The sequence below is a fragment of the Rissa tridactyla genome, chromosome 15 (assembly GCF_028500815.1).
Source record: "Rissa tridactyla isolate bRisTri1 chromosome 15, bRisTri1.patW.cur.20221130, whole genome shotgun sequence".
Lineage (NCBI taxonomy): Eukaryota > Metazoa > Chordata > Aves > Charadriiformes > Laridae > Rissa > Rissa tridactyla.
Genome location: NC_071480.1, coordinates 1025374 through 1053267, shown reverse-complemented (window position 1 = coordinate 1053267; position 27894 = coordinate 1025374). Strand labels below are relative to the sequence as shown.

The window sequence follows — 27894 nt, the reverse complement described above, 5'->3', positions numbered from 1 at the left end:
TGCGTAGAGCTCAAACAATGTCCCCATCTCTCGGGTTAAATTCAGACCTTGCCAAGTACAAGCCTTGTGGAGAGAAATTGTGTCCCCTGCAGCCTTTAATGGGGTGAGCAGGGAATCTCCTTAGGACAGGGGATGCAAGTGGTGTTTGAGCACCCTGACACGATGGCTGCTGGCGATCTGGTGGCACGTCGCCATCATTGCTTTATTTCTGACCCATTTCCTTCCCTGTCCTTCCCCAGGAGGCCTGTTCCCCTCCTCACTTGCTCAGTAGCAGGAGCCCCCCGGTTGCTTTGGCAGGCGGTGGAAGTGGCAATCAGACAGTCACCTTCTCAGCCAGGACTCACTGCCCAGCAGCGATTGCTTCCGGAGACCTTAGCTGAGAACATAAGAGGCGTCTGAGTAACTGTGCAGCTCAGGCACTCATTCAAGTGCAGCCCAGCTTCAAATGACAGGTCTGTCCTACCAGCCGCTCTGCTTACCTTTCCACTTAGACAGTCTGGTCCTTCTCCACTGAGATGCTCGGTCTCTTCTAGGCTGCAGCAAGCCCCATAAGAACGTCATCACTGTAAAGAGAAAACACGACCAATAGAAAAAGCTGTGAACAAAACTTCCTGAAGGAAAGATCCATTCAATTCCCTTTTCCTGGCTGTGGCGTCAGGGAAGACCTGCAGAAATTGGTCCCTCAGTGGAGAAGCAGCATGAGGAGATGACAAAAGGCCATCCCAGTCTCTTCGTGGCTATCCTGAGATAGGCTATATCTGAACCACGTAAGCCACAAACACCTATGTGGAGTAGACATGGCGTGCTACGTGCAGAGAAAGCTCTCCTCATGTTTAATTCTACATGACCCAGTGCCCATCAGGAGAATAACCTGGCTTCTTAATGAGGAAAGTGTGTCTGTACCATACGCAGGCTCTAGCGCTCAGCCACATCTGAGCAGAAGGGCAGGGAAGAGGAGTTTTCCTCCAGAGGATTAGGGTGCCAGCATTTCTGTTCAGCTTGGGCTAGCATTCCCGGGAGTTCTCCTTTTACACAGAGGACTGCTGTCTGAAGGAATGCTGCTGAAATGGAGGCTGGGCATTCCCTGTCAGACTGCCCATCGGGTCCGGCGACATCTCTCTCAGCACGCCTAACAAATGATTGCAGCATAACTGACACCACCATTTGAAGGCTGTGCTTCTTACAGTGGATATTTTCAAACACCCTTGGTCTCTGCTCACACGGGAAATGCTTTTGCTTCACCTCCGAGCACCTTGGCTTCAGTGCTGAACAGATGCAATCCCTATCCGTTACCGAATGGAGGTTTACGATATCTTTATTTTTTCACCTAAGAAGTGCCATACAACATCACCCACGACAGACGCGATCCCATTAACCCTGTGAGTAGGAAATCTGCTCTGTGAAACAAACTAAAAAATCAGGAAGGAAAGAAGGAAGGAAGGAATTGTGGATGCTTTGATGACCGCTGACATTTCACCTCTGCTGTAGCTCCCACTTCAGCAACCAGTGTTCTCTGTCAAGTCCGCCTTGCTACACACTAGCCTGAAGCTAGATCTTCCATGTCACACGATCCACTGGTGATTCACAGGCACGCTCCGCTAATCCAGACAGCACGGCTGATAACAACAGCAGCATGCTGCAAATCCCACGGGGACTGCTTGTTCCAAGTCGTCTTTGTGTGCTTTCAATAATCTCCCTATTACTTGATTAATACCAGTCACCTTTCAAGGTATGCTTTGCTCCCTCACACCAAACACAGCCCACACATCTGTAAGTGCTTTATGCTAACTTCCTCTGCATCCACCTGGGGACTAAGGTATCAATGCAGGTTATCAATTAATAGGCAGGGTATCAATTAATAGGCAGGGGTTAGCTTCCATGATGAGTACGGAAATTCCCAACAGAGCTCCTTTGCAAGTGCAGTTTCTTCTTCAAGTGTAGCCAGTGCATACATTCATGCTGTGCATTTGTGTCTGCTGCTGGCATTTGACGAGAGAAACGTTCTGTCAAAGGATGACCTCCTCCAACACCTTCCAGCTACATGTAGGGTTAGATGGGACAGTGTGTTGTGTGCTACAGTTCTTCTGCACCCTGAGCAGTCAGGCAGCCTTCTGCATCTTCCTTTCTGGAAGCTGCTGTCTGCAGCTTTCTGAGTCTTCCTTACAGATCTCCTAGTCATCTTCTCACCTACAAATGGTCTTCTCCTGGAACACTTTTCCTTCTGAATCTGAACGGAACTCGACTCACGACCTGTGCTGGACTCTGCCCACAGTCAGTTTGGCTCACATTACTTATACGGGAATTCTCCTGGAATCATTTTCATCTTGGAATTATTCTCATTAGTTAAATAGAGTATATAAGGAGGACCCTGGGATCTACCAACCAGTCAGCCCCACGTCAGTGACTGGTAAGATCCTGAAAGTTATGTCAAAGTCTATGGAAGACAAGGAGGTGATTAGAGACAGCCAACACGGCTTCATGAAGAGCAAACTGTGCCTGACTAACTAATCTAGTGGCCTTCTACGATGGAGTGACTGCATCAGTGTACAAGGGAAGAGCAAGAGATGGCATGTACCCGGACTTCCGTAAGGCCTTTGATATGGTCCCCCACAGCATTTCCTCAATGTTCCTCATGTTCCACATGTTCCTCGAGGGTTTGCAGTGGAATAAATATGATCCAATATCTTCATTAATGACATACATGGCAGGATTGAGTGCAGCCTCGGCAAGTTTGCAGACAACACCAAGTTGAGTGGTGCAGCTGATACACCAGTGGGAAGAGACACCCTCCAGAGAGGGACCTTGGCAGGATTGAAGAGGGGGTTCATGGAAACCCGATGAAGTTCAACAAGGTCAAGGGCAAGGTTCTGCACCTGCGTCAGGGCAGTCCTCGCTCTCAGTATACACCAGGGGATGACTGGCTGGAGAGCAGCCCTGCGGAGAGAGGTGATTCTCTCCTTCTACTCTGCACTCATGAGACCCCACCTGGAGCACTGTATCCAGCTCTGGGGCCCCCAGTACAAGCAAGACATGGACCTGCTTGAGCAGGTGCACAGAAGGGCCACAAAAATGATCCAAGGACTGGAACCCCTCACCTATAAGGGAAGACTGAAAGAGTTGGGCATGTTCAGCCTGGAGACGAGAAGGCTCTGAGGAGGCCACATATTACGGCCTTTCAATATACAAAGGGGACTTCTAAGAAAGATGGAGAAAGACTTTTTGACCAAGTCCTGTAGCGACAGAACGAGGGGCAAAGGTTTTAAGATGAAGAGGATCGATTCTGGTTGGACATAAGAGAGAAATTTGTTAAGATGAGGCTGGTGAGACACTGGAAGAGATTGGCCCCAGAATCTGGGAATGTTCCATCACTGGAAGTGTTCAAGCTCAGGTTGGACTGGGGCTCTGAGCAACCTGGTAGAGTCAAAGATATTCCTGTCCACATCAGGGGGTGTTGCAGTAGATGATCTTTTTAAGGTCCCTTCCAACCCACGCCATTCTAAGATTCTGTGATTCTGTCCTATAACTTCTGCATGTCCATGGGGCTTGGAGATTGCCCAGAGAGGCAGGACTTCAGATGCACCCTGCGCTCACCATTTCCCACATGACCTGTGCAAGGAGCTCAGGGGTGAGCTCTGGGTTTCAACTCCAAAAAAGTGGGTGCTGCAGTGCCAGAGCCCTCCTTGGCAGAAGCTCTTCATGGCAGGCTGATGCTCGAGTCTGGGCATTACCTTGGATCGCAGGCATGATTTTTCTGACCTTGCCCTTGTGTTATTCACTGAACTTTGTTCACTGAGCTCTTCCAATAACCAAAATGCCAACGCCCAGGAGAGAGCTGACAGTGTTTAAAGCAGCTCAAGTGACAGTGCCCTTTTCCTAGAACTAGATCAGCCACTCTCCAGGTCCACCAGCAAATTCCCCTTTTCTCAGAGTATCAGCATTGTACAGGACTGCCTGCCACCTCTAACGCTCTGATATATATGCAGCACTATATCGATAGATTTTGTTGCATAAGCTGTATGAATGTGTAAGCGTGCAAGGTGCTTGTGATGGGATGGGAGTGCTGGACCGAGGATGTATCAGAGTGCAGGGGGTCTCAGAGTGTATGCTGTGTGTGTGATCGTGTGCAGAGTTGTGCTTGGGTGGAGGTATTGAAGGGCTGCAGGGACCTTTCCTGCTTCCCCATTGGGTTGAGGACATTGCTCCATATGTGTTTTCCAAGGGTACCTATGTGAGGAACAGGCTTAAGCTGTTTAGAAGTTTACTTCACATTTTTGGCTCTATCATGTCCTTGAAAATCTTCAGCAAAGGTGGAGATACAGTAAAAACTTTGCTAGCTACTTTAGTGCTAGTCACTAAATATTACAGGTTCATACTTACTCAGCTCTGTACCTAATACATTTTTGTGTATAACCATCTTTCAACGGCAATTTTTAGAAAAAGAATGTAATTTTTTCTTTGTCTTGGGTTGCGTCTCAGTTGCCAGGATTGTGGTATGTAGGAATTTCAACTGTAACACATTTTGTTTCTCTCATTTCAACAATTAGATGAACATAAGATTTAAAGTCATTTAAAAAGAACATTTTAGCCTTTTTTGCCACAGTTTATCTACTGCCCTTAATGCATTTCTTCATTAGCATGTGAAAAACTTTAATGTTATCTGCACAGTGCAACTGGAAGAGTTGCAGCACAGACATTCGATATAAATCTGTCTGGGGTCCAGGAGGAAATGCAGCAATAGAATCCATAAGTCCTACATCCAAGTTCTCCAAGTGCCTTGACTAACTGAGATTCCCTCATTAGGTCTCTTGTCAAATTATTTATAGTCAATACATTCACATCATTGGTAAGATACAAAACATTTCTAAATATATCTGGTCAAATGAAATGACGATTATGCCCTTAGTTAAGTTTGCCAGACAATGCTTTGCCAAAGACTGTTTGCCAAAAAATGTTTTGACCGAAGAAAGAGGAAGAATCCAGAGCATCTGCCAACCAGACTCTATAAAAGTGTCTTTGCACTGCTCTGTCCTGTCTCCAAGAACAGTTTCAAGGTAAGTGTGCTGGGTCTAGTGATTTGTTGAAATTAGGCATCCCCCCCTTATTGCATGTTAGGCAGCGTATAAAACCTCTGACACTGGTTTCCAAATAAGTTTTACCATCTACTTTCAAGGTATCTGTATATTTTCTACCAATACCTTTTTTTTCTTTTTTTTTCTTTTTTTTTTTTTTAATTTTACAGAAGAACAGGAAAGTTCCTTCAACAGAACTCATATTCTCAAATAAGACACTGTACAATCTGTGCAATCTGTAAAGCCAATGTACAACCTGTACATTGTCACAAGACACAAACAGCAATTTCTAAAAGGTTATTTCTGTATTATATGATGAAAATAAGATTTTTCTCTTAAGGATTTAAATCATTATACAGGTGGAAGGCTAGTTTTGCTAGTTCTAACAATTTAGTATGTACTGAATTTTAAAATGTTGGAAAACGTCACCTTGCAAGCAAGGTATATTAATGACCTATTGATGCCACAGTTTATTTCTCCCACAGGGTTCTCTGCTGACGTGCCTTCAATAAAGTGCAGCCATGGCCTCTCCAGACTCTGAGATGGCTGTCTTTGGGGAGGCAGCTCCTTACCTCCGAAAATCAGAAAAGGAGAGAATCGAGGCCCAGAACAGGCCTTTCGATGCCAAGACATCCGTCTTTGTGGCGCATCCTAAGGAATCGTTTGTGAAAGGGACAATCCAGAGCAGGGAATCAGGGAAGGTCACTGTAAAGTCTGAAGCAGGAGAGGTGAGTAGAAACCAAGGCTTAAAAACTGTATGTAATTCCCAGTCTCAGCTCTTAGCTGACAGTCACGCATCTCTTTCTTCCTCTGACAGACCCTCACTGTGAAGGAAGATCAAATCTTTGCCATGAACCCTCCCAAGTACGATAAAATTGAGGACATGGCCATGATGACCCACCTCCACGAACCCGCTGTGCTGTACAACCTCAAAGAGCGTTATGCAGCCTGGATGATCTACGTAAGTACCAGCAGCACTCTGCCTTTGGGTAGCTAGGAGGAACCGCTCTGCCAGGCTAAGTGGAAGCCAACGTGCCGTCTCCCTTCCTTGCAGACCTACTCGGGTCTCTTCTGCGTCACTGTCAACCCCTACAAGTGGCTGCCGGTGTACAACCCGGAGGTGGTGTTGGCCTACCGAGGCAAGAAGCGCCAGGAGGCCCCTCCACACATCTTCTCCATCTCTGACAACGCCTATCAGTTCATGCTGACTGGTGAGTTGATCATTTTCTTTAAAATTATTTGACTGTGAACACTCACTGAGGATAAAAAAATTTTTTTCTCTGCAAAATAGTTCAGTCTAATATTTTTGGGAGGAGGGTGGATGACCTCTCATCATTGGAAATGTTTTCGTAACTGGACACCATTATTGAGATCATGTTTCTAACAATCAACATTAGAATTTGCTGTCCAAGATATTCAGGAGGATATTGTTTAACGCTGAATACAGTGTCAGCTTTTACTTCAAAGAAATTTGGAGGAACTTTTAAAGTTCTGATTTTTTGATGTAAAGGGAAAGGAGATTCAACTTTGAAGCCAATGCTTCCTGTGGTGTTTTTACGAAAACTCAGGAAGCAGTCCTAGTCAGACATTACAGTGATACCTGCTCAGAAAAGCGATACTTCCTCCCTCCGTCTCAGAAACAATTTCTTCTTTTCCATTCATTATTATAAACGCAAGCAATAAGCAAGAAGGGTCCTGACATCTTTTCTAGTTTTCCAGAATTTCACAGAAGAGCAGATTAGTCAGAAGAATATTAAACAAAGCAAGGTATATTTTAATTTGTTAGAATAAATCTTTCCCCCTCCTCCCTCTCCAATTACCGTATTTAATTCTGGAGCATTTGGAGCAGTAAGAAGGTTGATTTGAATAGAAGATGACGAAAATGGAACAATAGTAAATTGATATGTGGTTAGCGTGCCGTATCATGGCAACGTTTATGTAGGTCATCATACGCTTACTCTCGCTGGCACCTTCATGACGTATGCAGGAACGTGGTGATTGCAAATTCAGACTTTTCCACTGGGAGTTAGTTACCTAATGGCTCAGTCTCTTCAGACTGCATGCAGATTATTGGAAAACTGCATCCTCGAGGCTTAGACCAAATTTAAATAATCTGTCAAAAATCACTTTGAAACCTAGTCCACTTACTTACACAGCCTATCAAGGCAGGTTATTAAACATACATAGACTTTCTTCCAAACATAACTCTGGCTAGTGAAGTGTGAAAACACAAGACATGCAAAATTAAAGATTTGAGAACAACTTGCAGCAGGTGTAAAAACTTATGCTTATTTCTTTTCCAAATACATAAGGAGCAGAAGGGTTTAAAACGAGCCTGTAGAGTCTGTACTGACACAGTCAAAATTTAAAAAGACAACTTGGAAAATATAAGGTCCTATCAATAACCATACGAGATTTTTAATTTGTTTACCTTAAAGCAGTGTGGGAAGCATTCATTTCTGGACCTCCTCCTCATAGTGGGATTCATCAGAGGAACTTCTGATTGAAGTGTCCTTAAAAAAACCCAAAACAACAATAAAATAAACCTATCTGAATTCAACAAACATCTTCAGTACGGTTGATAAAGCAGCTATTCTTAGCATAATCCGTTATGCTTACATTCACTACCAGCTATAGAATTGAGAAGGTTCAAAAAGAATTGGTTAAGAAAAAGGAAGACATGGCAAAAATAGGGGTTTTTTTTCCGCTTCTCACAGCGCAAAATTTTTCTCAATGAAGTTGCACTGGGATCTTTTCTGGGAGTTCTGCTGTTCAGCATTTTTTAAATGATCTAGAAATGCTGACAAGCTTTCTGATTCTGCTGCTTTTGTTATCGATATCCTTTAATAGAGCTTCAAAAACTTTTGCTCAGTGATCAGAAATCTACAAAATAACAAGTTGAAAGGTGGAGAACACTGAGTCAGAAATAGAGACCGAAACAGAAACCATCATTATGTCATGGTGGTACCCAAGGAATGTCTGTACTTTGTGTACTGTGTGCATTTCTGCCCTTCCTTTTTCAAAAAAGAATATAGTAGAAATGGAACAGGTCAAGACAAAGGTGACAAAAGTTGAAGCGACACAAAAAGAACGGAGCATCGGTTAAAAATACAACCAGAGAAAATTCTGGAAGGCAAACTCAGCCCAAGCTATTACACACAAGACCATCAAATCTAGCTCTGGAAGTCCCAAAATTTCAATATGCTGGTGTATGGGAGAGTATTCTGGTCAAAGGTTACTATATGCTTCTGGTTTTTTTGTGATTTTCTTTAGGCAATAAAGGAATTGGCCACTCACCAAAAAAATATCTAGGGGGGCCTATGGTCCGATCAGTAGTGCCTCTTCTTACGTTATAAAGTTTATGAGAAGCACGTGTTCCAGTTCACTTTAGTTTACAGATTACAAAAATACTCCTTAGTTGCAGTCCTTTTCATAAAGAAGATTGACATGAAGAGAATATCCAGAAAAAGAAGCGTGGATGCTACAACAGCTATCTACCTCAGTCTTGACATGAGCTTCCCATCTATAGCTGGGAACTTTAAAATGTGGAAAAGGAATTAGAGGTGAAGGTACACAGGTTTATAAAAGGAATTGAATGCCTACTGCTAGTGCACCTTCTAAAAGTCCCAGGAATATTTTTATCGGGAACATTCGTGATACATATTACTAATCGCTTTGCTTCTGCCTCTTTCACAGATCGCGAGAACCAGTCGATCCTGATCACGTATGTACATCCCTGCTCGGGTCCCTGCGGGGCTGCCCGGTGCCAGGGGTACACCTGCCTGACTGCACGCTCTCTGTTTCTCTCTTTGGTTTGACAGCGGAGAATCCGGTGCAGGGAAGACTGTGAACACAAAGCGTGTCATCCAGTACTTTGCAACAATTGCAGCGAGCGGGGAGAAGAAGAAGGAAGAGCAGTCCTCAGGCAAAATGCAGGTGAGTCAGGAAGAACAGACTGAATGTTTGACGTGTAATTTCCATGTAAACCAAACACTGTAATTGAATAATTATCCTCCTGCAGGGAACGCTTGAGGATCAAATCATCAGCGCTAACCCACTGCTGGAGGCTTTTGGAAACGCCAAGACCGTGAGGAACGACAACTCCTCACGTTTTGTAAGTTGTTGCTTTAGACAAAATCCCTCCTCACTATAACAGTGGTGATGTGCTAGTGGTACTCCCACATAAGGAGATGGCAATGAAATGCACCTAGGCCAAAATTCTTCTTCTTCTCCTTAACAGGGCAAATTCATCAGAATCCACTTTGGAGCCACGGGCAAACTGGCTTCTGCTGACATTGAAACTTGTAAGAGACTCTCCTGGCCTGATCCCATTCCTTACAAAATTCCCACCTCCATGTGTGTTCCTCTGCCTAACTCTGTCCTACTGTTCTTGCCAGATCTGCTGGAGAAGTCCAGAGTCACTTTCCAGCTGAAGGCAGAAAGAAGCTACCACATATTTTATCAGATCATGTCCAACAAGAAGCCAGAGTTAATCGGTAGGAACTATCATTATGTCTTTTTGAGGATGATCGCTGAGCAACAGTTCCCTCTGTTAGCTGATTGGCACAACTAAGCCTATGTCTTGCCTCTTCCTGCTTTCAGACATGCTCCTCGTTACCACCAATCCTTTTGACTTCCACTATGTGAGTCAAGGTGAGGTCACTGTTCCCAGCATTGATGACCAGGAGGAGCTCATGGCTACAGATGTAAGTACTATAAAGGAAACATTTTTTAATGGTATTGTTAAGGTTCTTAGGCAATCTTTTGACTTCATTGTTTTGACTGCAGAGTGCCATTGACATCCTGGGCTTCACTGCTGATGAAAAGACCGCCATCTACAAGCTGACAGGGGCTGTCATGCACTACGGGAACCTGAAGTTCAAGCAGAAACAACGAGAGGAGCAGGCAGAGCCTGATGGCACAGAAGGTATCAGCAAATTCAGCAACTGGCTTGTTCAAAGAACTTCTCTGTCTGCAGAGATATGTTAGCCTCCAAAGACAGACTTTTGTTAGACCAAGTCACCACATAAAACACTGAGGAAAAACATCTTTGGTCATTGTCTATGTAACTGCAGAGGTGCTTCCCTGATCCTGGGAAATACCACTATTTTATCTAAAGGATACTCCCCAAAGAAACACAGCCTGAAAGGAGGAATTTCAACTTCAACACAGGATCTCTCTCTCTCTCTCCTAGATCTTCAACCAGATAGTCATCATGATGTTCCATCATATTTTTGGTGAAATAAGTCCTTCTTTCTTTGCTATGCACAAATACACATTCCACAGAAAAGGAATGTGCTGCACGTATGCCTCATGTGTTACCAGAGGCCTTTGGGGTTCTTCTGGGAACTTCCAGATTCAAGCTATTCCCATCCAAGCCGTATTGTTGTTGCTTTCATAGAAGGCCGTGATTAGCTTCCAGAATTTGCATTCCTTCCCAGACCTTCTGTATGAGACCAGACCAATGCTTTTCCATTTCTAGAACATGAACAGCAGAGTTGTTCACACTGAGCAAATTCTAGCTGTTGTCCAAAATAAATGCTTCTCTCTCTGTCCCTCTCCAGTGGCTGACAAGGCTGCCTACCTGATGGGCCTGAACTCAGCTGAATTGCTCAAAGCCCTGTGTTATCCCCGAGTCAAGGTTGGGAATGAATACGTGACCAAAGGTCAAACTGTGGAGCAGGTAAAATAATTGTCTACTAGGAATACATGGTTAAACCTCAGAATTTCACTTAAGACAGTTAAAATTCCTTAAAATTTCTGTGTTCCATCAGTTTTGCACATTTCTTCTCTGCTTTAGGTGAACAATGCTGTTGGTGCTCTGGCAAAGGCTGTCTATGAGAAGATGTTCCTGTGGATGGTTATTCGCATCAACCAACAGCTGGATACCAAGCAACCCAGACAGTACTTCATTGGTGTCCTGGACATTGCTGGCTTTGAGATCTTTGACGTAAGGAAGAAGGATTTGGCACCGTAGTCAAGGGAGGGCCAGGGAGGGGTCATGCAGACTCAGAAACACACTTCTTTTTAAGAAGATTCAGAAGCTTATCCTCCTCGTCTGCAGTTTTCTAGAAACCCCTCTCTCCGTCACAGCAGCACCCGCAAATGGCTTTGCTAACAAACACTTTGATTCTAACGTTGTCAACAGGTAGAACAAAGCTCTGCTTTCTGACAAATGGTCTCAGAGGCCCTTGAGCTCTAGGAGACAGGTCTAGGACTAAGGCTCACACAGATGTAGGCCAAAGGTGTTGATGCTCTTGAAAGAGCCAGGGAAAGGGCAGTGCTATGGAAAAGTTCACAACGTGTTTCCTGTGTTGTGAATACAGTGGCGATGCTAGGACTTCTGTGTCCCCAGAAGAAACCCCCAGATTGCTGATCTGAGTGCAGAGAAGTTCTTGGGTGGGACACTGAGGAGGCTTCCTCTCTCTGGGTGGTCAGCGAGCTGAGACACCTATACGATGCTACAGCTAAGGTTACCGAAGGATTTGCTTTTGAGTAGCACAGTAAAAAAGACATGTTACCTTTAGTCTGATTTCAAAAGTGGTAAGAATAAAATCCTTTGAGGACAGTACATTTTACAGGAGAAGTCCTGCTTAGGGAAACACAGGCTGTTACGGTACGGTTAGGAGTGGTGTTTCAGCTGGGGAACTTCAAATAACATTAGGAGAATGCCAGCAAAACGCTGCGGTATTTGCCACACCTTGAGAACCTGTGCACCTCTCCTTGCTTTGGGCAGTTCAACAGCTTTGAGCAGCTGTGCATCAACTTCACCAATGAGAAACTGCAACAGTTCTTCAACCACCACATGTTCGTGCTGGAGCAGGAGGAGTACAAGAAGGAAGGAATTGAATGGGAGTTCATTGACTTTGGGATGGACCTGGCTGCCTGCATTGAGCTCATTGAGAAGGTACCTTTTCCATACAAGTGTACAATATGTTTTGGGATTCTGTGGTGTTTCCGAGCCAGATTCAGCTCAGAAAGAACTCAGAGCCAGACATTCAGTGTCAGTTAAAGAAAATATTTTGCACTGAAACTTATTTTAGTGTGGGAAAGAGAAATTGGGAAATGCAAATCTGTGTCATCAATGCTTCATTACCTGGGCTTCAAGCATGGAAAAGGTAGCCTGGACTCCCACCAACAGTATTCTCTTTAAAAAAATGGAGTCAGTCTCCTTTCCTTTTTCCTCTGAAGACTCAAATCAGAACTCCACGCAGAAATTTGGGAAATAAATAGTGTCTCACCTGACTTCCCAAAAGTACTAGGCCTCTTGTAGCTATTTTTCCCAATTGTTTTTCTGTTTACCACTTCTCCCTTCAATTCTACACCCAACTGTAACCTGAAGCGGATAGAGGTTCTTACCAGTTCCATGAAGACAGGCTGCAGGAAGGCCAGGGAAGGCAGAAATAAGCTCCCTGGCTGAGAACAACTCCTGACAAACTTAGGCCTTACCCAGGCAGAGATGCTACCAGCAACACACTGGTATCTTTGATGTTCACAGCACATGATTCACATCATGATCATCTTTCTCTGTCACTTCTTGTGGTACCTTCCAGCCCATGGGCATCTTCTCCATCCTGGAAGAGGAGTGCATGTTCCCCAAGGCAACTGACACCTCTTTCAAGAACAAGCTCTACGACCAGCACCTGGGCAAGTCCAACAACTTCCAGAAGCCCAAGCCTGCCAAAGGCAAGGCTGAGGCCCACTTCTCCCTGGTGCACTACGCTGGCACAGTAGACTACAACATCACTGGCTGGCTTGAGAAGAACAAGGACCCCCTGAATGAAACTGTCATTGGGTTGTACCAGAAATCATCTGTGAAGACACTGGCTTTACTCTTTGCCAACTATGGTGGGGAAGCAGGTAAGCTCTGTAAAATCCATTTCCATGCGTTCAAGCTGTACAAAGGGGAATCCCAAAGACAATGTTAAAGGCACCTGCTCAATTTCTTCAATTTTGCAGAGGCTGGTGGTGGTGGTGGCAAGAAAGGTGGGAAGAAGAAGGGTTCTTCTTTCCAGACTGTCTCAGCTCTTTTCCGGGTAAGGGCAGAATTCACTACCTCATTATTAAACATTAGCACTGAAATAAAAGAGGAGTTGAGTAGAATTGCTGTGAGAAAAAGCCGTGCAATGCAATGAGCATACTCTGATTCATATGTCTTGAAGGAAGTTTACACCAACATTGCCATGCATTTCTCATAGGTCAAAACTCTGAAAGATTCAATTTTATATATGAATGTCATTCATTGCTTACAAGCTTTAATCTAAATTTTACCTTGTAAGATGTTTTAGAGAAGACAGGTCTGCATTCTGAAACACTCATTTTGATACATCCACTATTAAACTTCCAGTGCTTATGCTTAATAATACAAACTTCATTTCATGATCTCACAGGAGAATTTAAACAAGCTGATGACAAATCTACGCAGTACTCATCCCCATTTTGTACGATGCATCATCCCAAATGAAACAAAAACACCCGGTAAGGGAACCCAATAGGAGGAAAACTCAAGCCACAGAAGCCCTTCTCCTGAGTGAGTATCAAACAATGGGGTAGTCACTAATGGCTGTATTTGTTAGGTGCCATGGAGCATGAGCTGGTGCTGCATCAGCTGCGGTGCAATGGTGTGCTGGAAGGGATCAGAATTTGCAGGAAAGGGTTCCCCAGCAGAGTCTTGTATGCTGACTTCAAACAAAGGTATGAGCGCTACACTTTCCTGTCCATTCAGACCAAGAAGAATAGTCTGATTCTCTTAAAAAACTTGAAACATTATACTTCAGGAAGGACCTAAGTAGTAACATAGACAAGTTCTATTGTGGGTTTATGACTGATTTTATACTGATGGTGAGGATTCTCTTTGACTCTGAATAATCAATATGAAAACTTCACTTACACTGTCTTCAAAGAGTGGACTGTCCCTATTACACGATATTACTCAGTCAGTCAGTCAGCTGTTGCTGAGAAGGCTGTGGAGTTCGATCTCAGTGGTGGTTTCAGTAATGTGGATTTCTTTGTGTTCTGCTTTCTCCCACAGATACAGAGTGCTTAATGCAAGTGCTATTCCAGATGGTCAGTTCATGGATAGCAAGAAGGCTTCAGAGAAGCTTCTTAGTTCCATTGATGTGGACCACACTCAGTACAGATTTGGTCACACCAAGGTAGAAACAAGTCTATTGTTTAAATACTATGTCCCTCTGTTATGCACTGTCTGGAATCACGTGCTACAATGTTCCCTTTCTCAAGGTGTTCTTCAAAGCTGGGCTGATAGGTCTACTGGAGGAGATGAGAGATGAGAAATTGGCTGAGATCATGACCATGACACAAGCCAGGTGCAGGGGCTTCCTGATGAGAGTAGAGTACCGGAGAATGGTGGAGAGGAGGTAGATATTTCTCAACAAAGTAACATGATCTCATGGGGTTTGGCTAATTAAGTCTAAATTCATCGAAACCAAGGTATGTGATAGCTATGTGAATTATATTTCAGGGATTCAATCTTCTGTATCCAGTACAATGTTCGTGCATTCATGAATGTCAAGCACTGGCCCTGGATGAAGCTGTTCTTCAAGATCAAGCCCTTGCTGAAAAGCGCAGAATCTGAGAAGGAGATGGCCAACATGAAACAAGAGTTTGAGAAAACCAAGGAAGAGCTTGCAAAGTCTGAGGCAAAGAGGAAGGAGCTGGAGGAGAAAATGGTGACCTTACTGCAGGAGAAAAATGACCTGCAGCTCCAAGTGCAGGCTGTGAGTATCACTGTTCATTTGTCCCTGGGAAAAGAATGATACACAGCCAGAATGCTTCTTACCTTAAGTGGGGACTTGCAGGAAGCAGACTGACATGCAGTAGAAAACAGTCTATAAACACATGCTCTACCGTTGAGTAAACAGGCACTGGCAGGGGCATGGTGAGGCTCATGGCAGCCCCACCCAAGACTCAACATTCCTGCTGTCTGAGGAAAGAGGCACGCAGCAGTAGCCAACATGTAATCCCCAGCAGAGCGCTCTGAACTGGAAGGGAAGCATCTCCCTCTACTCAGCTTTCAAAGCAGTGTATCTGTCTAACAGAGTAAAGGCAAACCTGAGAAGGACGAGCCTTTCCTACTTGCAGCTACACAAGGCGGCCTTGATTACTTTCGGAAACATGGATACTTCCCATTCTCGGTACATTAGGAAAAGGCAGTTTCTTCACACCAAAAAAACCCCATGCCTTGCCCCACTAAATTATTCTCACAAAGACAATTAGAAAGAAAAAGCTACTGAAGCCTTTTTCTGTCAGCAACCCAATCTGTGAGGCATTTTGAAGACACACAAAAACTTTGGAGTCCGTGTTGATTCCAGATGAACGGGTTTCCCAGTAGACAGTTGGCACGATCTTCCCATTGCTGGAGAGGAAGGCCAGGTTCAGCCCCCGTTTTAACACATGCCCACTGGGTGATCCAAAAGGCAGGACAGAGAATCTTCAAAACTTTTCAACCCACTAAAAATCCGTGTCTCCCCACCAGGAAGCAGACAGCTTGGCTGATGCTGAGGAAAGATGCGACCAGCTCATCAAAACCAAAATCCAGCTGGAAGCCAAAATTAAGGAGGTGACTGAAAGGGCTGAGGATGAGGAGGAAATTAATGCTGAGCTGACAGCCAAGAAGAGGAAACTGGAGGATGAATGCTCAGAGCTGAAGAAAGATATTGATGACCTCGAGTTAACGTTGGCCAAAGTGGAGAAGGAAAAGCATGCCACTGAAAACAAGGTACACACACACAGGGAATCACATAAAGGGTGAAGAGACAGATGCCTCCCACAGCAGCCCCATACCCTCAGAACGAAGCTTGGTTTGGAACATACCAGGAGCATCACAGCGGGGCAGCTACGCCCCAACAGCCCAAATAAAAAACAAGCTCCTGCAAAAACATTGCAAGGTGAAAAGGTCACTGCGCTAGCAGTTAAGTCTCCTAAAACGAGTTTCTGCTCTTTCTTACAATCAACAGGTGAAAAACCTCACAGAGGAGATGGCAGCCCTGGATGAGACCATTGCCAAGCTGACAAAAGAAAAGAAGGCCCTCCAAGAGGCCCATCAGCAGACACTGGATGACCTGCAGGTAGAAGAAGACAAAGTCAATACGCTGACCAAAGCCAAGACCAAGCTGGAGCAGCAAGTGGATGATGTAAGCACACGTGTAACTGCATGAAAAAGAAACCTTTGCAGAGGAAAGCATAGCCAGCAGAGCACTGATGGTATTGTTCGTTGTAGCTGGAAGCGTCCCTGGAGCAAGAGAAGAAACTGCGCATGGACCTTGAGAGAGCTAAGAGGAAACTCGAAGGAGACCTGAAGCTGGCCAATGACAGCATAATGGATTTGGAAAATGATAAGCAGCAGCTGGATGAGAAACTGAAGAAGTAAGTGTGGCTGTGGGGCACCTGAGCGCTGGGCTGGTGCACTTGTCTTCTTCCTTTGAGCTCTAACATGGTTTGCTTTGCCCAAAGGAAAGACTTTGAAATCAGCCAGATCCAGAGCAAAATTGAGGATGAGCAAGCCTTGGGTATGCAATTGCAGAAGAAGATCAAGGAGCTGCAGGCAAGTGTCTGTTCCTTCCCCTCTTTCACTGGGTCCCAGGTGAGGAAGGAGGAGGGCATGGGTGTGAAGGCTGCCTAATGTTCCCTAGGCGCGTATTGAGGAACTGGAGGAGGAAATTGAGGCAGAACGAACCTCTCGGGCAAAAGCAGAGAAGCATCGGGCTGACCTCTCAAGGGAGCTCGAGGAGATCAGTGAGCGCCTGGAAGAAGCAGGAGGGGCTACCGCAGCTCAGATCGATATGAACAAGAAGCGTGAGGCAGAGTTTCAGAAGATGCGTCGTGACCTCGAAGAGGCCACGCTGCAGCACGAGGCCACGGCTGCCGCCCTGCGGAAGAAGCACGCGGACAGCACAGCTGAGCTTGGGGAGCAGATCGACAACCTGCAGCGAGTGAAGCAGAAGCTGGAGAAGGAGAAGAGTGAGCTGAAGATGGAGATTGATGACTTGGCCAGTAACATGGAGTCTGTCTCCAAAGCCAAGGTATGCAATTGCAGTAGAACATGCTCACAGGGCCAAGGTATGGCACATAGGCTCCATCTACCAGCCACATTCTCCTTAAAAATATCCCTGCTGTAAAGACAAGGCAGAGTCCAGGTGTTCACCTCCTTTCCTTGCTTGGGATTGCTTGCTATCTAGGCCAATCTGGAGAAGATGTGCCGCACTCTGGAAGACCAGCTGAGTGAGATTAAAACTAAGGAGGAGCAGAATCAGCGCATGATCAATGACCTCAATACTCAAAGAGCTCGTCTGCAGACTGAATCAGGTGAGACACCCCCATTCCTGAGATGCAATGGGAGGATCTGCATGCCATGGAGCATACCACAGGGTGCAAAGTGACAGCTGGTATAACCTCTCCAGGCTGCTGGTCATTGCTTGGGTTTGCAGGCAGAAACTGTCATATTATCGATCGCCTAGTTACTTTTTTCTCACTTTGCCTGTCCCAGGGGAATATTCACGCCAGGTGGAGGAAAAGGATGCTCTCATTTCTCAGCTGTCTAGGGGCAAGCAAGGATTTACGCAACAGATTGAGGAACTCAAGAGACATCTAGAGGAAGAAATAAAGGTGTGGAATTACCCTACTGCCCACAACCTAGATCACCCCTAAAAGCATCTGGAGAATTTTGTCTGATCTAAGATTGTTTCAAGATTCTTTCCCAGACACGTGTAGTACTGGAGGGAACACCAGTAATGCACATCCGCCAACTCATAAGCTAGAGAGGGAAGGAAGCGTAATGGTTTTGCATGGTTTAGACAAGATGGCCCTGCACCCAGTCTAGCTGCATCTCAAAGCTGTCCAATGTTGGGGAATCCACTACTTCCCTGGGGAGATTATCCGAATGGCTGATTATTCTCATTGTGGAAAATTTTCCTCCGTTATCCAATTGGAATCTCCCCAGGAGTAACCTGTACCCATTACCCCTCGTCTTTTCCATGGGAGTCCTTGTAAGAAGGGAGTCTCCATCTTCATCCATCTCCAGCCACCCTTTAAATACTACAACATCATGATAATGTCTCCATTCAGCCTTGTCTTCTCAAGACTGAACAAACGCAAATCTCTCAGCCTTTCCTGATGTGGTAGGCTTCCGAGTCCTTTGATCATCATAGCGGTTCTCCTCTGGACCATCTCCAGACTGTCCACATCTCTTTTTGCATAGCGGTGACCAAAACTGAACACAGTATTCCAGGTGTGGCCTGAAAGGGCTGAGCAGAGTGGGATAATGCCTTCTTTATCTTCTTTAATTTTACTGTCAATTTCACTGTCAAGAGGCATCTCACGACAAAGATTCAGGTTAGCAATCCCAATATCTCCCCAGGCCAAGAGTGCCCTGGCCCACGCCTTGCAGTCTGCTCGCCACGACTGTGACTTGCTGCGGGAACAATATGAGGAGGAGCAGGAGGCCAAGGGGGAGCTGCAGCGTGCCCTGTCCAAGGCCAACAGCGAAGTGGCCCAGTGGAGAACCAAATACGAGACGGACGCCATTCAGCGCACGGAGGAGCTGGAGGAGGCCAAGTATGTGGGAAGTGGGATGTCAAATGGCTGGGGAAGACTGAGTCTGTCAAGGGAAAATGGTGCCTTTGAGAGTGGGTTAGGAGAGGGGTGGGATGAAGGCAGGGAAGTATTGTCTTTGTGGTAAAGTGGAGAGAGGGAGGGAGAGGAAGAGAATGCTGTGGAAGAAGTATCGCTTGGAAGGACAAACGAAACGTAGCCTTTATATGGCTAGAAAGCCTAAGACAGGCCTAATACTCAGTAGGTGCTAGGACCCAGAAGCGATAGACTCTTTACGTTCCATGCCGTCATGGAACAGAAGAAATGCTGTGAGAAGCAGTAGCATCAAAACCCCCAAAGTGGTCAACATCCCTTTCGTGAACAGTAAAAAGTGGGCTCACCTTTAAGCTCTAACCTGGCGCTGTGCTTATCTCCTCTCAGGAAGAAGCTGGCACAGCGCCTGCAGGATGCCGAGGAACACGTTGAAGCTGTCAATGCCAAATGTGCCTCCCTGGAGAAGACGAAGCAGAGGCTGCAGAATGAGGTGGAGGACCTGATGATTGACGTGGAGCGATCGAATGCTGCCTGCGCAGCGCTGGATAAGAAGCAGAAGAACTTTGACAAGGTGTTTTGGGCTCCAGGCCTGCGGCTCCTGAGCAGAGCGTCCCCTCCTGATTGCCACAGCCATACTCACGCCCCGTTTCTCTTCAGATCCTGGCAGAGTGGAAGCAGAAGTATGAGGAAACGCAGGCTGAGCTGGAAGCCTCCCAGAAGGAGTCTCGCTCTCTCAGCACAGAGCTGTTTAAGATGAAGAATGCCTATGAGGAGTCCTTGGACCACCTGGAAACGCTGAAGCGTGAGAACAAGAACTTGCAGCGTAAGTCCCCGTTCCTCGGCTCCTGGCAGAGCTCTTTCCCTAGCCACCGCTACTGCCATTCCGTATGGGTCTGTGCCTGCAGGTCGGCAAAGATGCCTGTCACCTTGGTGTGAAAGGGCCCTTCCCATTCTGCTCTGTGCCTGACCATGTCATTGGTCTTTGCTCCCACAGAGGAGATTTCCGACCTCACGGAGCAGATTGCCGAGGGCGGAAAGGCGATTCATGAGCTGGAGAAAATCAAGAAGCAGATTGAGCAGGAGAAATCTGAACTCCAAGCCTCCCTGGAGGAAGCTGAGGTAGACACAGTGTTAATAAATGGTGTCCAGAGTGAAAGTATGGAAGTAATTTTCTGCGGAGATGGCAGGAAATGAGGCTTACGTTTCATGAAACACTGCATAAGAGATTAGCAAGAAAGGAACTGGTCGTTTAAGTCACTGTTCCTGCTGACTTGTGCAGGCCTCCCTAGAGCACGAAGAGGGTAAGATCCTGCGCCTCCAGCTTGAGCTCAACCAGGTGAAGTCTGAGATTGACAGGAAGATAGCAGAGAAAGATGAGGAGATCGACCAGATGAAAAGAAACCACCTCAGAATTGTGGAGTCCATGCAGAGCACCCTGGACGCTGAGATCAGGAGCAGGAATGAAGCCCTGCGGCTGAAGAAGAAGATGGAGGGAGACCTGAACGAAATGGAGATCCAGCTGAGCCATGCCAACCGCATGGCTGCAGAGGCACAAAAGAACCTGAGAAACACACAGGGAGTGCTGAAGGTATGAAGGCCAAGATGAACATGCAGGTGGCTAGCTTGCCTAGTAGTATACCGACATCAGAATCACACAGACACATTAGTAAACGAGTCATGCGTGTCATTGTCTCCAACACTGCTCCAGTGCTGTGCCATCTTATCGTTTCCCTTTCTTCTCTTAAAGGATACCCAGCTACACTTGGATGATGCTCTCAGGACACAGGAGGACCTGAAGGAGCAGGTGGCCATGGTGGAGCGCAGAGCAAACCTGCTGCAGGCTGAAGTGGAGGAGCTACGGGCAGCCCTGGAGCAGACGGAGCGCTCCAGGAAAGTGGCTGAGCAGGAGCTTCTGGATGCCACTGAACGCGTGCAGCTCCTCCATACCCAGGTCAGGCACTCTGCTGGAAATCAGTCCCATCAACAAGGGATAAGACAGAATGCAATTGCTATGCATCTTGTAAGTGATTACTGTGTAAACACTTGAAGAGCTATGCCGTAATCTGGCCAGTTCCAGCCAGCCACCTGCGTCTGGTTTGCTGCTATAGCTCTAAAGAGGGCTCTTGCATTAGAGACTTTCATAAACAACGCTCACGCTTTCAACTCTTGAAGTGGAGGCATTAGGTCTAAAAGTACAAATCATGTCTTTCCTGTTACACAGAACACCAGCTTGATCAACACCAAGAAGAAGCTGGAAACAGACATCATGCAAATCCAGGGTGAAATGGAGGATACGATCCAGGAAGCCCGCAATGCTGAAGAGAAGGCCAAGAAGGCCATCACAGATGTGAGTCGGGAGATCCTTTCCCTGCTGCTGATGGTGGATGTATTCTCCCCGAGAATGTCTCCAGCCCCAAAAATGGCTTTGCCTCTTTGCTCTCATCAGGCAGCCATGATGGCAGAAGAGCTGAAGAAGGAGCAGGACACCAGCGCTCACCTGGAGAGGATGAAGAAGAACCTGGACCAGACGGTGAAGGACCTGCAGCACCGTCTGGATGAGGCTGAGCAGTTGGCACTGAAGGGAGGCAAGAAGCAAATCCAGAAGCTGGAGGCCAGAGTGCGTAGGGCTGGTGTTTCTGCAGGAGTGAGCACGTGCCTTGGAGAGATACCAGGGAAGCTCCAAAGATGGGCTTCTCATTGCAGGTGCGGGAGCTGGAAGGGGAGGTTGATGCTGAGCAGAAGCGCAGCGCCGAAGCCGTGAAGGGGGTGCGCAAGTACGAGAGGAGGGTGAAGGAGCTGACCTACCAGGTACGGCAGGAGGCCTCCTTGGGCTGAAAGAGTTTTCTCACAGCGCGTCAGATTTTGCGCACACCACTCCCAAGGGGAAGCGTAACCTCACATGGCAGGGAGCCAATAATTCATTCCCTTTCCTGCTTACCAACCCCTCTAGTCTGAGGAAGACCGGAAGAATATTCTGAGGCTCCAGGATCTGGTGGACAAGCTGCAGACGAAGGTGAAATCCTACAAGAGACAAGCTGAGGAGGCTGTAAGTATATTTCAGAGAATGGGCAAGAGCCACCTTCCATCAGGGCAGCACGCTCGTCGAGATGAGTATGAATACCAACGCAAGGCACATGGAAGAAGCTCCCAAGACACAACAGTCTTGGCCACACTATTTTACTGTTGTGTCACAAGGCCTTGATGAGTTCTGGGCACCCTGCAGTCAGGGATGAAGTGAGGGAAGTCCTGCAGCCTGTTTTATACAGGAGGTCAGACTAAACAAACCCAGGGGCCACGTCCACTGACTGAGAAGTTCATGAATCTCTGCTGCTGATTGACAGCAGAAGGCTTCCGGGTTTGTCTCGACCTAATAAGCCACACTTGTAGCTGGGCAGCGAGCAGTGGGAGACTAAGTACACAAATGACAACCGCGACTGACAAAATAGCTCCTCAAGAGAGACACAGTACTGGTGAAGCTTGTCCCGGTGGGGTCCTGAAGAAGGGAGGATGAGGAGGTCTGTGCAAGGCTTATGTGTAAGCAGTGGGGGGTGGGGGGTGGAGGCCCAGGCATCCCCCAGGGAGGAGGCGCAGGAGGAGCGAAACCCCTGCCCTGGGCTCCTCACCACCGACTCCCTCTCCCCGCACAGGAGGAGCTCTCCAATGTCAACCTCTCCAAGTTCCGCAAGATCCAGCACGAGCTGGAGGAAGCCGAGGAGCGGGCTGACATTGCAGAGTCGCAGGTCAACAAGCTCCGAGTGAAGAGTCGGGAGTTTCACAGCAAGAAGATAGAAGAGGAAGAGTGAGGATGTCCTGAGGCAACAAAGTGACCTGGGGGCTGCACAAAATGTGAACCTCTCAGTCACTTTCTTCTGTAATTAGTCTTTGTAACCATGTCAATGTCTAGAGAATAAAGAACGTAGTTTCCTGTGCATACAGAATATGAGCAGCCTCTTCTCCCTCTCTCTGTTTTGCTACTTTTGTCTCCCAATTAGCTGTGGGATCCCGTTAAACTTTGGCTATTGCTGAATGTTTAGCTTGTGCCCATTAGCTGTCTGATGTGTAACACATGCTTTTATTTCGCAAGCACTGAAAAGTATACGTCATAATGTATTTTTCTTGCTAGGGGAAAGGCTGGAGAAGACACCAAAGGCACAGCGCTGTTTAGGCGCTTCAGTGGTACCTGAGAATTACGCAATTTCTGTCTCCCCACGGTGGCTACTACTCCCTTCACCTACACCTCTGGACTCCAGAATTTCATAGAGCTTCTGGGCACTTCCACTTTGGAGGGGGACGGGGAGGGAGGGGATGGGGGGAAGAGAATGGAGGGCACTGGCAAATACTTCTTCCTTTATTCAGACCCTGATCTGAACAGCAGAGGCACTCTATCAGCCATCTTAGATGGATTATTCTTACGCATTTCATGTTGCTTCTGGGTGAAAGACAGTGTCACGGTATGTTAAAAGCAAAACATACAGAGAGATGTCTGCCTAAGCTGGTATTTTCATAGCACCAACAGCTCGGTACTTTGAGGTAACTTCTGCCCCTTGCTTTCAGGAAGACCAGACAACTTTGGAGGATTTTGTCAGAAACCAGAAAGACTGAAGGAGCTCTGGGTAAGAGACGAATGCCAACTGAATCAGACACAAGTCAGAAAAAAATGAGGAGTGAAGAGCAGCTGGTAATGAAGGGAAAACATGAATGAAGTGGAGGCCAGAGTATGTGTTGATGATGAATACTTTTGACAGCGTACCTCTCTCCAGCTCTGCCATGCATGTTCTGATGTTTGAAGCAGGAGCTAGTTCCTGCACTGAGCACTGAGCCTAGATGGCCACAACAGGTAGGAGTGGAGATGGCACGGCAGGCCGAGGAGACGGTGACCCTGATCTGCTGAACTGAGTTGCCTTAAACAGCCCTTCCTTTACAGGCAGAGAATCCTTTAAAAAATGCAAACTTGCACAACAGCATCCAGTGTAGTAACCCTGATTCTCACCAGGAAGAAAGGTGTGCTTCCATCCAGCATCTACTTACATCAGTTTTAGGTGCTGTGCTCGACTTTTGCTCATTTGACAGAGAAAAGGGGCACTCATGCGAAAAAAAAGATACTAGGTCTCACAAGATCTTGCAATGCCCAAGAAAGCCAACAGAAAATGAAAATGTGAAGGCAAGCATCTGCTGGAGGTCCAGACTTTGTGGTGTCTTGTGTTTGGACAGAGAACACATTTCCCTATTGGCAAGTATCAGGGTAAAAAGGAGAAAACCGAGGCAGCTGGGAGTAAAGAATCAGGTCTCTTCCATGCTGAACGCATGCCTAAACTGTTGCGGGACCATTCCTGACTCCTAGCTCCATTCTCGTCCCTACATAGAAGCAAACTCTTTTCCTAGGACTGGGAGCAGGCACAGAGTCCTGGACATCCACTTCCTGAGAACTGAACCAAACAGCAGGCCGTTGATTCAATGATTTCTGTGTACGGGACGGGGGGAGGAAGGACAGCCTCCACCTCAAGTGGATCTTGAGGGTAGAAAATGGCGCCGGCACTCAGAACACACACACCAAATCAGGCACCCCAAGGGAACACAGGGACTAACACAGAGTTGTTGAATCCCACTGTTCTTACGCGGGAGATGTTTGGCTTGCCCTTCTGGACTCTCCCAGGTTAAGACACTTATGGGACTGTATACCAGAGAAGCAGAGAAGAGGGAGGTAGTTTTTTGGCGAACTCTACTGAGTTTACATGCCTGTGCTCTGCACATTTGTCTCTATGGGTGCCCACCCACTACTTTAGAGATCCTTAAGGACAACATTTTGTAAATTTGGGCTACAGCTATGGTTGCAACTTCCACGGGGCTGTGTGCCCAGCAGAGTGTGTTGACTTGGGATTTGCTGCCGTACATGCAGAAGAGGAGCCGTTTTCCCCTGGCACGCTATTTTTGGAATGAGGCTGCTGTCACCTGCTGAGCGCTGATGCAAAGTGGGGAAATCATCGCTCCATGAGGGCCCACAGAGGATGATCTCCCAGAGAAAGTCTTAAATAGATGCAGTTGGTGTGCTCCCCATATGGACTGCAGAGGATCGTGGACAACCTGAACAAGAAATAGCGTGCTGCCTCTCCCAAGCAAAAAAGCAGCATTCCAGTAACAGCACCAGCAAGAGAACCAGCAACCAAATCTGGAAATCCATTTCACCAACAATTTTGGCAGGGAAGCTCAACGGAGCTGCTCTGTTTTCCAGGCGCCAGTGAATCCCTCTGATGGAATTCCAGGAATGTTGCCAGATCCACAAGCAGATTTGAGCTCTCTCTTAAACCCTGCCATGGAGCAGAGAAATCACCTAGCACCTGAGCCTTGCTCTTAGTGTCTCATGACAGGGCTCTTACACCTCCCGCAGAATAGGCATGTTGAACCCTCCTTGCCATGCAAACAGCACAGCCCCAACATCAACACCGTACTGCTGGGAGAAACACAGTCCAGCACAGAGGAAGGCTTTGGAATCAGAGCTCAAAGAGGTGAAGTCTAAGGAGTCCAAGATTAGCTAACGTGTGAGGCCGAGAGCCCCCCACCCATGTGGGGTCATGGGATGGCTCTGCTCTGAGAACCCTAAGAGTCACCCTGCAAGATACTGGCTAACAGGAGACACTTCTCAGGGAGCTGAAGGCACTGGTCTGGAAGGAAGGCAGTACACCCCTGTGCTGCCTGGCAAAGCAGTGACCAAGTGAAGTGGCCATTGCAAGCTGAGCTGGAGAGGACATCAGATATGTATTCCCAAATCTACTTGCGTAGAGCTCAAACAATGTCCCCATCTCTCGGGTTAAATTCAGACCTTGCCAAGTACAAGCCTTGTGGAGAGAAATTGTGTCCCCTGCAGCCTTTAATGGGGTGAGCAGGGAATCTCCTTAGGACAGGGGATGCAAGTGGTGTTTGAGCACCCTGACACGATGGCTGCTGGCGATCTGGTGGCACGTCGCCATCATTGCTTTATTTCTGACCCATTTCCTTCCCTGTCCTTCCCCAGGAGGCCTGTTCCCCTCCTCACTTGCTCAGTAGCAGGAGCCCCCCGGTTGCTTTGGCAGGCGGTGGAAGTGGCAATCAGACAGTCACCTTCTCAGCCAGGACTCACTGCCCAGCAGCGATTGCTTCCGGAGACCTTAGCTGAGAACATAAGAGGCGTCTGAGTAACTGTGCAGCTCAGGCACTCATTCAAGTGCAGCCCAGCTTCAAATGACAGGTCTGTCCTACCAGCCGCTCTGCTTACCTTTCCACTTAGACAGTCTGGTCCTTCTCCACTGAGATGCTCGGTCTCTTCTAGGCTGCAGCAAGCCCCATAAGAACGTCATCACTGTAAAGAGAAAACACGACCAATAGAAAAAGCTGTGAACAAAACTTCCTGAAGGAAAGATCCATTCAATTCCCTTTTCCTGGCTGTGGCGTCAGGGAAGACCTGCAGAAATTGGTCCCTCAGTGGAGAAGCAGCATGAGGAGATGACAAAAGGCCATCCCAGTCTCTTCGTGGCTATCCTGAGATAGGCTATATCTGAACCACGTAAGCCACAAACACCTATGTGGAGTAGACATGGCGTGCTACGTGCAGAGAAAGCTCTCCTCATGTTTAATTCTACATGACCCAGTGCCCATCAGGAGAATAACCTGGCTTCTTAATGAGGAAAGTGTGTCTGTACCATACGCAGGCTCTAGCGCTCAGCCACATCTGAGCAGAAGGGCAGGGAAGAGGAGTTTTCCTCCAGAGGATTAGGGTGCCAGCATTTCTGTTCAGCTTGGGCTAGCATTCCCGGGAGTTCTCCTTTTACACAGAGGACTGCTGTCTGAAGGAATGCTGCTGAAATGGAGGCTGGGCATTCCCTGTCAGACTGCCCATCGGGTCCGGCGACATCTCTCTCAGCACGCCTAACAAATGATTGCAGCATAACTGACACCACCATTTGAAGGCTGTGCTTCTTACAGTGGATATTTTCAAACACCCTTGGTCTCTGCTCACACGGGAAATGCTTTTGCTTCACCTCCGAGCACCTTGGCTTCAGTGCTGAACAGATGCAATCCCTATCCGTTACCGAATGGAGGTTTACGATATCTTTATTTTTTCACCTAAGAAGTGCCATACAACATCACCCACGACAGACGCGATCCCATTAACCCTGTGAGTAGGAAATCTGCTCTGTGAAACAAACTAAAAAATCAGGAAGGAAAGAAGGAAGGAAGGAATTGTGGATGCTTTGATGACCGCTGACATTTCACCTCTGCTGTAGCTCCCACTTCAGCAACCAGTGTTCTCTGTCAAGTCCGCCTTGCTACACACTAGCCTGAAGCTAGATCTTCCATGTCACACGATCCACTGGTGATTCACAGGCACGCTCCGCTAATCCAGACAGCACGGCTGATAACAACAGCAGCATGCTGCAAATCCCACGGGGACTGCTTGTTCCAAGTCGTCTTTGTGTGCTTTCAATAATCTCCCTATTACTTGATTAATACCAGTCACCTTTCAAGGTATGCTTTGCTCCCTCACACCAAACACAGCCCACACATCTGTAAGTGCTTTATGCTAACTTCCTCTGCATCCACCTGGGGACTAAGGTATCAATGCAGGTTATCAATTAATAGGCAGGGTATCAATTAATAGGCAGGGGTTAGCTTCCATGATGAGTACGGAAATTCCCAACAGAGCTCCTTTGCAAGTGCAGTTTCTTCTTCAAGTGTAGCCAGTGCATACATTCATGCTGTGCATTTGTGTCTGCTGCTGGCATTTGACGAGAGAAACGTTCTGTCAAAGGATGACCTCCTCCAACACCTTCCAGCTACATGTAGGGTTAGATGGGACAGTGTGTTGTGTGCTACAGTTCTTCTGCACCCTGAGCAGTCAGGCAGCCTTCTGCATCTTCCTTTCTGGAAGCTGCTGTCTGCAGCTTTCTGAGTCTTCCTTACAGATCTCCTAGTCATCTTCTCACCTACAAATGGTCTTCTCCTGGAACACTTTTCCTTCTGAATCTGAACGGAACTCGACTCACGACCTGTGCTGGACTCTGCCCACAGTCAGTTTGGCTCACATTACTTATACGGGAATTCTCCTGGAATCATTTTCATCTTGGAATTATTCTCATTAGTTAAATAGAGTATATAAGGAGGACCCTGGGATCTACCAACCAGTCAGCCCCACGTCAGTGACTGGTAAGATCCTGAAAGTTATGTCAAAGTCTATGGAAGACAAGGAGGT

At 46.9% G+C, this 27894-nt stretch overlaps 1 protein-coding gene and 1 long non-coding RNA gene across 2 annotated transcripts; one reads left to right on the top strand and one right to left on the bottom strand.

Moving 5' to 3' along the window:
- Positions 1-257: 257 nt before the first annotated feature.
- On the bottom strand, positions 258-26359 carry LOC128918078 (uncharacterized). The gene is made up of 3 exons (XR_008469441.1): positions 25921-26359; positions 7501-7582; positions 258-563 (listed from the first exon to the last, which is right to left on the bottom strand). It is a non-coding gene; the product is annotated as an uncharacterized LOC128918078 (long non-coding RNA).
- On the top strand, positions 5028-22609 carry LOC128918067 (myosin heavy chain, skeletal muscle, adult-like). Its single transcript, XM_054221945.1, has 39 exons — positions 5028-5051; positions 5555-5797; positions 5887-6030; positions 6124-6280; positions 8766-8793; positions 8891-9005; positions 9091-9183; positions 9310-9373; positions 9467-9565; positions 9672-9775; positions 9858-9996; positions 10634-10752; positions 10870-11019; positions 11806-11976; positions 12623-12929; positions 13029-13105; positions 13460-13547; positions 13646-13763; positions 14101-14224; positions 14310-14446; positions 14551-14806; positions 15565-15807; positions 16046-16222; positions 16309-16454; positions 16542-16632; positions 16721-17110; positions 17267-17393; positions 17575-17693; positions 18445-18641; positions 19059-19242; positions 19329-19494; positions 19666-19790; positions 19951-20259; positions 20419-20622; positions 20893-21018; positions 21118-21288; positions 21375-21479; positions 21622-21717; positions 22319-22609. The coding sequence occupies exons 2-39, from the start codon at positions 5591-5593 to the stop codon at positions 22472-22474; spliced, it is 5829 nt and encodes a 1942-aa protein (XP_054077920.1). The 5' UTR covers positions 5028-5051; positions 5555-5590; the 3' UTR covers positions 22475-22609.
- Positions 26360-27894: the final 1535 nt, after the last annotated feature.